Raw genomic sequence first — 12,302 nt, 5'->3', positions numbered from 1 at the left:
GACCGGCCGAGTATTACAAGAAGGCACGCACAATATTCTACGAAGATGAAGAGGCAGATGGCTTGACTACACTCATGGCCGTTTCTCTATTCTACTGGTGGGCTCCACGCCCTCCAAGCACAGTTCATCGGCATTCATCATGGTGGTGGACGTCGGTCTTGATTCGTCATGCGCAGCAAATGAATCTACACCGGGAGCCAACAGCGAGCCAAGTCGTTGCAGGCAACTTGAACCTAGGATTACGAAGGAGAATCTGGTGGACGGCATTTGTAAGTGGCTTCAGAACAACCGTTTTCCCCGTCAAGATTTGCTAAGAGATGTGCTAGGCTCGAGAACGTTTGACTGCGTTGTGTCAAAGTAAGCCGGCCATCATCGATCTTGATGACTGTAATATTCAGGAACCCACTCTATCCGACTTTCCAAGTGACCTCAGATCTCAGAGAAAAGGGGAGATATTTATATACTGGGTTCGCCTTTGTGTCATCATCGGAAGGATTGCAAAAACGCTCTCACGTTCGACGCTGTCTACGGCAGAATTATCACCCGACCACCACAGACAGGAGTTGGTAGACTGGGTCAACTCTCTTCCTCCTCACCTGCAACTACCCATCGGCTCAGCTCGCACTCAGAACTTTGATAAAGATGTGCATCAGTTACACCTTCCATATCTCACCACCATCATTGTCCTTCACCTTAAACGTTCAGCCAACACTCTGCCAGAAGCACTTCCTCCGGCCATACTGGCAGCATCCTGTATTGCCAGAATACTGCGCGATATCTTATCTCGAGGTAACACTCGCTTTTTGATGGCAATTACCTGCTGGTACACTGGAACGGCATTCATACCACTCCTTCAGGCCTGTCAAATCCCGCACTTGGCCAAAGATGCCAATGACTGTCTTGACATTCTCGTCAGAGCAGCAGACCAGCTTCAGATCATGTGGGGTTCCGCGAACGTCATCAGGCAGGGCTTCTCACGTCTGAGGGGTACCAACTCAGGTGCAATACGAATTACAAGGCCGGAGGCAGAGAATATTGAGCCCATCCATGATCAGACTGGCGTTGCCATGCCCGATCCACCAAACGTCGAGGCAGTGCCATTGGATAGAGGAGGATTCGATGACTTTGACTGGACTGCCCTGTTTCCATTCGCCACACAACATACTGGAGGAATCGCTGACAGTCTCTTGACTGGTCGGGCCCATGGCACAGCAACAAGGGGCTTCCCGTCTCCGGATAATGCGCTATTCCATGAGACACTCGTTAATCAATTTGAGGATTTGTTCGAGCCTTTCGTAGATTACCGTCTGGACTTCATGGTCCCTGGGTGAAAGCCACCACGAAGGCGGGTTCATAGAAGTTTTGCACATAATGACTGGGGTAAGCTAAGGTACTAGTAGTCTTACAATCGAGTGAACCAATAATTACTGCCAGCGCATCATACTGAACAATTAAACACTCTGTTACTGAAGATGCTAGTGCTAATCTAACGATTCAACCTCGAGCCTGGACTCAAGCCTTGCCCAAAACCTCGAGCCTGGACTCAAGCCTTGCCCAAAACCTCGGCTTTCTCTACGTACCATGATAAGTCGCTCTTTGAATCCATTTCCCATTCCGTAAACCCGTTGCCCATGAACCTGAAAGGATTTGATGTACGATAGCAAATGTTGAAATCTTCACCGCGAATGTTGCTGAGCATCCGATTGAAAAGGTGAGCACTGCCGCCGAACAGAGCTGTAACCCTGCCGTCGACACGATTCCTCTTGTACCAACTCTTGCAGCCACCGCTCCATACAAGTGTCTTGTGCACTTGGTCGCTGTACTTGATAAACGCATCAACAACCTCTTGCTTTGGCTCGACATATTTGATGTCCTCTGTAGCCATTTTCTTCACCCACTTCACGAAGTAGTCTCCTGTCCAGTTCAGAGACTCTACTAAGGACCCATGACCACCTAGGCAGTTGGGTCCCATCATCATGAAGTAGTTGGGATAGTCTGGGACAGCAACTGAAACATAGGAGTCAGGGTCCTCAGCCCATCTTGTGGCAAGGTCGATGTTCTCCTTTCCGACAATTGGGTATCTTGGTCGATGGGAAACGTCAAATCCAGTCGCACAGACAACTAGAGACCTGTCAGATACGCCGCAAAACAAATACTTCATGTAATAGTAGTGGTTGTTTTACTTACTGACGTCACACTCATAGAACTTGCCATCGGCTGTGTGAACACCATTCTTCGAGACGCTGGTGATGGCACTGTTGGTGATGTTGCAGTTTGGTCGCAAGAATGACTCGAGGTAGCCAGGTCCAGGCGTGATGCGACGGCATCCCAACTCCCACTTTGGAATGAGCTTCTCGCACAGCTCGGGGTCGTGGCCTAGCTTTTCTGCCATTTGCGCTGCTGCCAACCTCATGCCCTCTTTGTTGTTCTCGCCCTTCATGAAGATGTAGAACGACTTATTGGTGCGTGAAATGATTCCCTTCCTATGCTCGAGGTGGTACTCAGGATCATGAAACCTCTTCCTCTCCTCGTCAGTGTATCGTGGGTTAGGGTCCGGGTCATCCCTCCCAAGGTGCTTGGATGGAGGCGCGCGATAGTATACCCAAGCCGGTCCTCGGATGAAGTTCAGCACGTCCGTGCCAGGTAGCTTGGCCATTTGAGGAACGATCTGAATGCCAGAAGAGCCGTTTCCGATGACAGCAATTCGTTTGTTGGAGTAGTCAAAATCGTGGTCCCAGCGAGCGGAGTGAGTGATGTGGCCCTGGAAATCTCGTAGACCCGGGACGTCTGGCCAAGATTCGTGCACAAGTACACCTTGTGCAGAGATCAGGACGTGACAGAATTCATCACGCTGTTCACCCTGGTGTTCTACCGTAACTTTCCACTGGCCAAGCTCTTCCTGCCATACCGCGCCAACAACCTTGGTGTTCAACTGAAGGTCACGATCAAGATTCCACTTCTTGACTGTGTCTTTCATGTATTGGAGGATTTCAGCTCCACTGGCATAAAAACGACTCCAGTTTGGGTTAGGGTCAAATGGAAATGCCTAAAGACATGATCAGCCTACTCAGGCTCTATTGGATGCTTGACACAGGGTACTCACATAAATGTGCGCTGGAACATCGCACTGCACGCCAGGATAGTTATTGACAAGCCAAGTACCGCCGACCTCGTTGTGCGCCTCGAATATTGTGTGCTCGACGATGTCTCGCATCTCTGGAAACCTGTGTTGGAACTTATGGGCCATGAGCAACCCAGAGAAGCCAGCACCAATGGTGAACACTTTGATCTTCCGTGGGGTGTAGGCGAATTTGGTGTCGAGCTTGAAAGGATCGTCGCAAACGCCATTTTGATTGCCTACTGAAGGTTGCGGGAATTTTGTATTGCCCTGGACAACCTCTGGTAGTTCTGGTGCCGGCATTCGTGGCACTTCGTTGGGAACGCGAGATGTTGCAACTGGGCCAGGGTCGACCGGTGCGGTGGCAGGTGCTTCGACGGAAGCAGTCATTTTGCTACGGGGATAAAGTTGAGAAATGCTATGAGCCTCCAAGCGGATGCGAAATTTAAGGTGGACCAAGGTGGCTTTGAAGAACGGCAGCACACGGTTTCAAGTGATTGAGCAGAAGGGTGAAGTCCCGGATGAGCAATCCTCTTCTTCGTCTTTATGGTTGAGAGATGTTGTTTAGAGACACACGCTCCGCTCCAGTGATGTCCGAGATAGCCAAGTCCGCACTATCTTTATTGGACCCGGCACATACTCTGGCAATTCTAACGGAGAATGGCCTCATCAGATAGACATGATTCTCAGCTAAACGATTGTGCCAGTCACGCTATGCACTCATTAGGCCTAACCGTTCTCTTTGGGTTGCCGTGTCTGAGGTTGCCGAAGCCTACACGCCAAATCAACAATCTTTGAGGATGGCTATCGGCTATCCCAAAACGGTTTCCCAGCGGGGGATCCGGGGGTGGGGAGGCTGGGGTAATGGCCGGGAGCTTGGGGCGTTCACGGGTCCAATGCTGACTCCAATTTTCCCCTCCCTATTGTCTCGGTCCTGGTTGTGCAGAGCCGAGAACATCAATTGATATCGGGAGGTACGTTTGCAAAAGACATGAGGTCGATTAAGACCTTGGGATTCTGCACATCTTAAGACTACTCGAAAGGTTGCAGTATATTCGACTCTCAATACCCAACGTTCAAGCTCTGTTCATCTCTCCCTCACGAGCTTCTTCCCTGACGAGTCGATCTAAGCTCTTAGACCAAGACACGCCGCAGCCATGCCCCTCCCACAGTACACCTACAACGGTCCAATTGACCACAGTATCATCCCTGATCGCAACAACGTCAGCGGAAAATCGGTCATTATCACAGGCGGTGCCAATGGTATGGGCGAGACATGTGTGCGAGCCTTCGTCGCAGCCGGTGCCTTTGTTACGTTCGGCGATGTCAACGCCAGGGGTAAAGACATCGAGAAAGAGCTGAATGCAAACGGCGTGTGTTGTACGTTTGTGGGGTGCGATATCAGGGACTGGGATCAGCAGAAGGCAATGTTCGAGACAGCCAAAAGCCAAAGTCCTTCCAAAAGCGTAGACGTTGTCATTGCAAACGCTGGCATTAGTCGAAGTTCGGGAGACAGCCTATGGAATCTGGATGATCCAAATGGAGAGCCAGTCAAGCCTAATCTCAACATTGTCGATGTCAACCTCAAGGGCTCTTTCTACACATGGAAACTCGCCGTACACTACTTCAGACAACAACCAGAAACTGACGACAGGGACAGATGCTTCATCATCACAGGAAGCATGGTTGGATGGATTGACTCCCCCGGAAATTGGGAGTACACCTCCACCAAGTACGGTCTCCATGGGTTTATGAGAACTGCCAGACGCTCTAGTTGGGAGCAAGGTATCCGGATTGTCTATGTAGCTCCATGCTGGATCAAGAGTGCGATTCGTACTGCCGAGTATGAGAAATGGTTGATTGACCACGGGGTTGAGTTCGGGGAGCAGGAGGATGTCGCCAACTGCATGATGAGAGTCGCTTGCGACAAGTCTATCAATGGTCAGTCGCAGAAACCAAACCACTTGCAAGTTTATCCTCTAACAGAATCTACCTTACAGGACGCTCGTTGATGATTACGCCAAGAACCGTTGCGAAAGAGGGCTACATGGATATTGACCGAGATGACTACAAGGATGTTCCGGAAGACCGATACCTAGACAAGGTGCAGAAGGCCCAACTTGTCATAATCGAAGACAAATGGAGAGATGATTACAAAGTAAGAGTGTACAAGGATTGATAAAGAACCAGTAGATCGTCTTTGAAGAACTATGACCCATCCTTTCCACAAGCAAGTTGTTCAACTATCGGCCGAGCTACCGATGCTCATTGGCGCCAGTAGGGAGGCATCTAGACTGAGAGGCCTTTGTAATTACTTCGTGCGGCTCGAGCTTATGCTTGCCAACCAATGTGTACATCAAGATTCACCCAGTGCAATCAACATACTCCCCTTCTACCTTCGCTTTATGTCATTGATTTTGAAATATTGTTTGACACAACGCCACTTAGACGTGGAGCAGATATTTAGATTTCTCATCTATGTAAAGAATCATCTTCTTGACGGTGATTCTGATTCTAACTCAGCTGGTGGTGATTCGGATGCCAGCTCAACCGGGTTCGGCTTAACTGGGAGCTCGTAAGGGTACTGAGGTTGAGCCGATGAAGCCGGCCAATTTTTGGCGTTTTCCTTCTCGGTGCTTTCCTCGAACTTCGCTGTTTCTTTGTCTCTCTGCTTTTTCTTGTAGCAAAAAAACGCAGCCACGATGCCAACTATCGCCAGACCAACACCTCCACCCACAACGCCACCAATGATCCCATTTCGATTGTCCCAAGTCGAGTTTTTGTTGCTTGTTGTGGATTCGATAGGAGTCGATGAGTGAATCAGAGGAGATGTTGAACTTGCATCGGCAGAAATAGACGCAGAGGTGATTGCGGAAGAGGTCGCGAATGAGATCCCAATTGTCGCCAGAGAGGTTGTGAGAGCAATCGTGCTAAACGAAGAAGTTGCAGAGGAGGTGATTATATTGCCATCGACGATGTACACTCCTCTCCCAGCCATGCAGCAGATTGAGGCATTCTGGCCATCGCCGCAGCAATAGCTACCATCGCTACATTTGGTAATAACAACATCCATTCCACTTCCCGGTATACCGTCGTCTGATTCTTGGTGGTTGTCAGCACTCACGCCGCTCTCACTAGTCAGTTGCTTTCTTAGACAGCCAGTGTCTGACTGTTGAAATTTTATGTTGCTATGCTTGACTTTTTCAAGAAAAGAAGCTTACCGTAATCATCCGTGACACACAGTTTCAAGCATTTGGGCGATTCCCATGTAGGGTCTGTACAGCTTTCCCGCCAGAGCTGCTTGTGCTCCTCGTTCCAACACAGGCCATCCGCCTGACACTTGTCCCCTGCGATATTGCAACACATGCCATGTCCAGAACTTTCGCAAGACGCATACCTTTGAATGTTGGCGTTGGTCAAATCATGTCTGTTGGTACCGTTGGGCACGAAACATGCCCCTTGACCGGAAACGATCCCGATTAGAGGCGTGAGAATAGCTGCGAGGACATGAAGCATGGTGACTGACACTAGGACGTATGGCAACCTCTTCTTTGTTTTGGGAGTATGAAGAAAGAGTGAAGAGAAGGACGAGAATAAAGATTCCAGGCTGAGATTGTAGATTCCGACACCGTATGTAGCTATGCGGCGTGGAGTGGCTGTGAGATGTACATCTGGCTCCATAATTACGATGCAATTACCTTCAGCTTCATGTTGCAACAAAGTGGTTGTTGGGACGCCGAATCAGGAAGAGTTTTCGAAATTTCTTCTCCACCATACAGAAATCCTTATTCCTCGGCGCCCATCTCTTATTTGCTGTTGACCCTTGTAGTTGGTTTGTTTGCTCGTTGGTTGTGACTGTTATCCTTCGTACATCATAAATTTTCAAATCAGGCTCTTGCTCCAGCGCGAACCCCTTGCAAACTTGTGCACAGTGTTGACTGCCAAGAGGTGGATTTTCTTGTTTGAGTAGGAAAGCCGCGTGCTCCAGCCTGAAACGGGAAACTTTTAAGTAACCAATTGTGCCTCATTGAGTGGTTTAGGGGGGATCAAGAAAATTGACGTGAATTTATCGCGGATGCACACGGGCCGTCCCTTACAAGCTTCCCATCAGGCACTTAACCTATCAAGTATGTATAGCTTCACGACAATGCCCACCCTTCAGAGTGGTAATTGACGCTCAGGGTAAGGTTAGTAGGTAATGATTAGCATGTCTTCTTTCGTTGGCTGTGATCTATTAACCTAGAGACTTTTCAATTGGCAACAGTAGACTATCAGCCGGACCGGTGCAAAATTGACTGTGTCATTAGCAGCTTGGCGGGTCCAGCAACGCAGTGACCTATGCAGAGGTGGTAGATCATAACGTTTATTTGAAGTTCTGTCGTAGACCAGTGACGATAGTTCGTTAGTGGATATGTGGACTTTGAACGTCTGAGGAAGGGTATTAGAAATGGCCAGACCTGCTGTTCGATTGATTTTACAGGTGAACTCCCGAAACTTTTGACATAGAACTTGTGCTGGCACAGAACAGAGCGAATGGAAGCTCTTCCATTGTATCAGCGGACATGAATTGCCAGGCATCTGTGCCGGCTATCCGGAATCAAACACTGCATTGTGTATCAGCTTTGTTCGTCGGATTACAGATCACGGTGTTTGATACCGGCGGACTTCGGAGGAAACATCCGGAAGACGTTGATGGAATGTAGGGTTTCGAATTAAGCTCCCCGATGGGCACTGAAAGCCTAGCGTTCCACAAGATTCGTCTTACGAGTCATGGAGGTGGCATGGGGATGGTGAACAGGAAGATGTTCGAGGCGTCGCTCTTCAGACTCGGCTACGTGGTACGGAGGCGGTCGGTCTCGTTGATCGCAAGGGAAATTTCACGGCCAAGCCACGCGGGTTGCAGCACTGTTCATTTATGTCTTTTATTTGCGGTCGTTGATGCATGTACGAATATGCGTCGCGGCGGCGGATCGTATATAGCCGCAGTCATGGCCTATCCTCGGCTCGAAGATCGGAGCTATAAGCAATTGCCCAGGATGTATCGCGTTTGTCCAAGAAAGGCCCAACCAAGGTTATGAAGCTTGACTTAACATTACCGATCATGTTTTTCGCTCAAGGTCCGTACGGATGCAAAGCCACACTCAAAATTGGGTTTCGAAGCCACCATCTTGCTGGAGGCTTGGATCCATGTTCTTTCCCTCAGCCCTTCTATTGTGGGCCATTCCCGGTGGGATACAAACTATCAGCGGGGCATCACGATTATTTAGGTCATCTTCAAAAACTCACTTGTCATGAACTGGGCATCACAACTTACTCACTAAGGTACCTGTAGGTAAGGTAGGAGGGAGAACGCTACTTGGCCGTCCATGAAATTCACATGAATTGCAGACGTCGAACCAAGGCTGGCGCCTCAACTCTGTAGGTTTCGCACAAGACTATGATGCATTCCCCACTGTGTCTTCCAGTTTGCTTCAGGCAAGTGGATATAGGTAACCCAATTGCTTGAGAACCTTGAGGCATCACGCGATTCTTCACTTTCTTTAGATGAAAGCATTCAATCTAGGTCATTCCATTCAGTCGTTGAAGTAGAAAGGATCAGACACATTGGATTGATTAACACAATCGTGATGGCTTCACCCAAGCTGGTTCGGTGCTGCCGAGGAGACACCAAGAATATGTCGGCCGTGCCGGATTGCCGGCCCACCTTGGCGCCGCGTCAAGGTGCCGTTCGGGCCGGCCCCACCGAGGCACCAGCCACGCGTCGACCGCGAGCCAAGTTGGACGATGAAGTCACCGTGGAGCTCGGCGTAGCACCAGACGGCACTTCTGCCGTTCACTGGCTTGGGACATGACTTATTGACTGCTGCTTTGGAGCTACAGGAGTGGTGAGAACCTTGCTCCTTGAGCTACCAAACAACGACTTAATTTGGAATGCGCCACACCGGGCTCCCCTGCTGACGTGTTTTGACTACCATAGCGCTCTCAGCCATGTTCATGACGTGACACTATTTGACATGGCCAGATATTGGGACAAGCCAAGTATGTCGTGTGCCCAGGAGTCGTAATGAATAAGATTGATATAAGGCTGCCCGGGCGGCTCGTTCCTACTATCGTGATGGAATACTAAGTACCACCGACTCAAAATCTTTCTCCACGCAGACGATCTACACCGACTCTCCGGTTTTGAGCCAATTCATCCATACAACCAACCATTAGAGTTTAAAACGACTCAATAATTCAACCATCCATCCTGCATCCGCCTGCCTGAACAATGGTTAGTCTCCCTTGGAGTCCAGATCTTGATGGCAATATACTAAGAAACCAGGCCGGACGTGGAAGACGCCTTGCCACTGGCGCCATCATCGGCATTGCTATTGCCGGCTTTATTTTCATCGCTTTCTGGGTTCTATGCTGCTACTGCTGCTGTTTCCGAAACAAACGTAAGCAGCGCGGTCGTCAGCCGCATCCAGTCGGCGGCGGAGGTGGAGGCATGTTTTCTCGCTTCGGTCGCCAGCGCCGCGGCGGCCCGGCGATGATGGAGTCTGGCTACGGACACGGGCCCGGACACGGACATGGCCAACACGGCCACCACGGCGTAGCGAGGCCAGCACCAACACATGGATACAGATAAAGGGCAGACGACCGCGGAATGTACGTCAAACAATGTGGAATATCATCACTTGGAAGGAGGACGGGAAGGTCGGTTGTTAGTTACGATTCGGGCATGGCGTTAGGACCATGACTGTGTACAAGTATACCCAATGTGCGAAGGATGGACTCGTGTTTGTTTTCGATAAAGCGTTGACTAGATCTTTGGTCAGACCAGTGCGCTGAATGTTACATTAAGTACTATGTGTGCCTGGGTATTATGGGAGTGTTTGTGCATTTTGTTGTGTGAGTGAGGTCCATTGATGAATCAAATGTGCTCGCTTCCGTGCTCCTCGCGTTTCTGCTCAACCGCCTCGACCCTGCGCTCAAGATCGTGGGACTCGACAGTCGACATGTCCAACGTCGGGATGAACAGAGGAGCCTCAGTGAAGAGATATCTCATCTCTTCCAGAGGACGCTTAGCGGTCTCGGGGAGGAATGCCCAGAAGAAGAGGGCGTTGGTAAAGTTGCACACCTATGAGAATACGTGTCAGTCACTATAACTTATTGAACCTTGCGCCAGCCTTTGTGGTAACTTACAATGAACAGAATGTACCAGCGCCAGCCAATGCCGTGCTTGTCATCGAGGGCCACAGAGGTGGTCTGACCGATGAGAGTGTTGAAGGCGTATGAAGTCATGGTAGCGATGGAGACACCCTTGGAACGAGTCTTCATGTCAAAGATCTCGGCAGGAATAATCCACGATAGAGGACCGCAGGTGGCGCTGAAGCTGAAGTTGTAAAGCCATGTCATGGCAATGAAGCCCCAGGCGGTGGCTCCGCTAGCATGAGGAGAGCCAGGAGGGAACTTGGCCAGAAGGATGGTGGCGATGATGAAGGTAACGCAGTTGCCAAGGTTACCGAAGATCAAGGGCCAGCGGCGACCAGTCTTGTCGATGAGCATCATGCAGAGGAACTGAGCGACGAGGGCAATGACGGAGGAGATGGCCTGGTAGCGGAGGGTCTCATCACCGGCGATGCCAATCTTCTCGTAGATTGCGACGGAGTAGTACTGGATGGCACTGACACCGGTCATCTGAATGGAAGCCTGGAGAGCGCAAGCGAGGAAGAGACGACGGAAGCAAGACTTGTCGGTGAAGAGCTCCTTGTAAGACTTTGCGGAGCCCTCGTGCTCGGCGGCGATGGAATCTTGGATCTGGTCAAACTCGGCGCGGACCCAGGCATCGTTGATGTCGCCGTGAGCGTGAAGCTTGGCCAAGGTGGCAAGACCCTCGTCAAGACGGCCGTGGTCGATGAGCCAACGAGGAGACTCGGGGAAGAGGAGAATAAGCAGAGCCAGAATGCCACCAGGAATACACTGGATACCCAAACTGACGCGCCATTGGTTGTTGTCGTTCTCGGCAAACCCAATGTATGTTCCGTATGAGATCCAAGCAGCAGCCAAAGCACCGACACCGAGCATGAATTGTTGCAGAGCGGTGACTCGTCCACGAATGCTAGGGTGGCAGAGTTCGGCCTGGTACATGGGAATGATCATCGTCAACATACCGACACTGTAGAATACTTGGTCAGTATTGCCTCATGATGTTGTTGTTGGCAGATTTGAGTTGAAGGGATTGACATACCCGATACCAGCGAGGGCACGGCCAGCGTAGAGGAAAGCGAGAGACTGGGCAGCGGCCTGAAGAGCACCACCGAGGACGAAGATGGAGGCACCGATGAGGATGGTCTTCTTACGGCCTAGTCTGTCACCAGTGGGACCGGCAACACCAGCGCCGATGAAGCCACCTCCAGTGAAGACGGAGACGACAGCGCCACTGAGGAGGGGGATGGAGTCAGTCTTGATGCCCATGGATTTATGGAGATTGATGATCGACCAGAGATTCCAGTCGATATCAAGTATGAGCTAGGCGGTGACTTACATCTCATTGGGATCTTCGCCGAACTTGGTCTTGAAAGAAGCCGAGGCAATGGCAGAGGCAATGACACCCAAATCATAACCGTAGTTGAAGGAACCAAGTGAGGCGAAGACGCTCACCAGGAACTGGTACCACTTGGGAGGGAGCGCCATGATGGGCTTGGTCTTGGGGAGTTTGTTGGTGAAGGACTCTCGAGCACGTGTTGGGTAGGTTGTCGTCGCGGGCTCGAAAGAAAGTAGGCAACGTCCAAGCCTGGGCTGGGGAATCTGATGATTCGAGGGTTCAGGGTCAAACCGACTCGTCAAGCTGCAATGGAACGGTCTCGCGTGTTGCATCAGCACGAAGGGATCGTCGTGTCTTTATAGAATGTTTGAGCGACCCCATGTTTCCCCGTATCCACTTTGGCCCGAAGGTCGCATCGGATGGGAGCGTGGGAGCATCGAAGAGATCAAGCAGGTCTGCCTCTCTGAGTCTCTCCCTCGTGCTCTCCCAGAAGCGTGGGCAGGTTTGGATACAACAGGCTAGCGCAGGCGAAAGGTCAAGTACTGTTGCCGTGGCGCGTTCGGTCGGTGGTAAAGTTCCCGGGGGATATGCGAGAGTGGAGAGGCATTCGAATCCCTGGCTTACCATTTCCGGGGCCACTCAGCCCGTTGAAAG

General features: G+C 50.7%; 4 protein-coding genes across 4 annotated transcripts; 1 reads left to right on the top strand and 3 right to left on the bottom strand.

Annotated features, from left to right (window-relative positions):
• Nucleotides 1–1,543: 1,543 nt before the first annotated feature.
• On the bottom strand, nt 1,544–2,161 carry N0V96_009197 (uncharacterized protein; the record flags this gene model as incomplete). Its single annotated transcript, XM_065758575.1, has 2 exons — nt 1,544–2,081; nt 2,157–2,161. The coding sequence occupies 2 exons, from the start codon at nt 2,159–2,161 to the stop codon at nt 1,544–1,546; spliced, it is 543 nt and encodes a 180-aa protein (XP_065612968.1).
• Nucleotides 2,162–2,179: 18 nt separating this feature from the next.
• On the bottom strand, nt 2,180–3,348 carry N0V96_009196 (uncharacterized protein; the record flags this gene model as incomplete). The annotated part of the gene is made up of 2 exons (XM_065758574.1): nt 2,180–2,999; nt 3,344–3,348. 2 exons carry the CDS (start codon nt 3,346–3,348, stop codon nt 2,180–2,182), a joined length of 825 nt encoding a protein of 274 aa, XP_065612967.1.
• Nucleotides 3,349–4,861: 1,513 nt separating this feature from the next.
• On the top strand, nt 4,862–5,297 carry N0V96_009195 (uncharacterized protein; the record flags this gene model as incomplete). The annotated part of the gene is made up of 2 exons (XM_065758573.1): nt 4,862–4,865; nt 5,119–5,297. 2 exons carry the CDS (start codon nt 4,862–4,864, stop codon nt 5,295–5,297), a joined length of 183 nt encoding a protein of 60 aa, XP_065612966.1.
• A 4,737-nt stretch (nt 5,298–10,034) lies between these two features.
• Nucleotides 10,035–11,797, bottom strand: N0V96_009194 (uncharacterized protein; the record flags this gene model as incomplete). Its single annotated transcript, XM_053189134.2, has 4 exons — nt 10,035–10,241; nt 10,307–11,279; nt 11,352–11,543; nt 11,649–11,797. 4 exons carry the CDS (start codon nt 11,795–11,797, stop codon nt 10,035–10,037), a joined length of 1,521 nt encoding a protein of 506 aa, XP_053053900.1.
• Nucleotides 11,798–12,302: the final 505 nt, after the last annotated feature.

The sequence above is a fragment of the Colletotrichum fioriniae genome (genome assembly GCF_027942845.1).
Source record: "Colletotrichum fioriniae strain IMI 355084 chromosome Unknown scaffold_11, whole genome shotgun sequence".
Classification (NCBI taxonomy): Eukaryota; Fungi; Ascomycota; class Sordariomycetes; order Glomerellales; family Glomerellaceae; genus Colletotrichum; species Colletotrichum fioriniae.
This window is presented reverse-complemented; position numbering and strand designations above follow the sequence as displayed.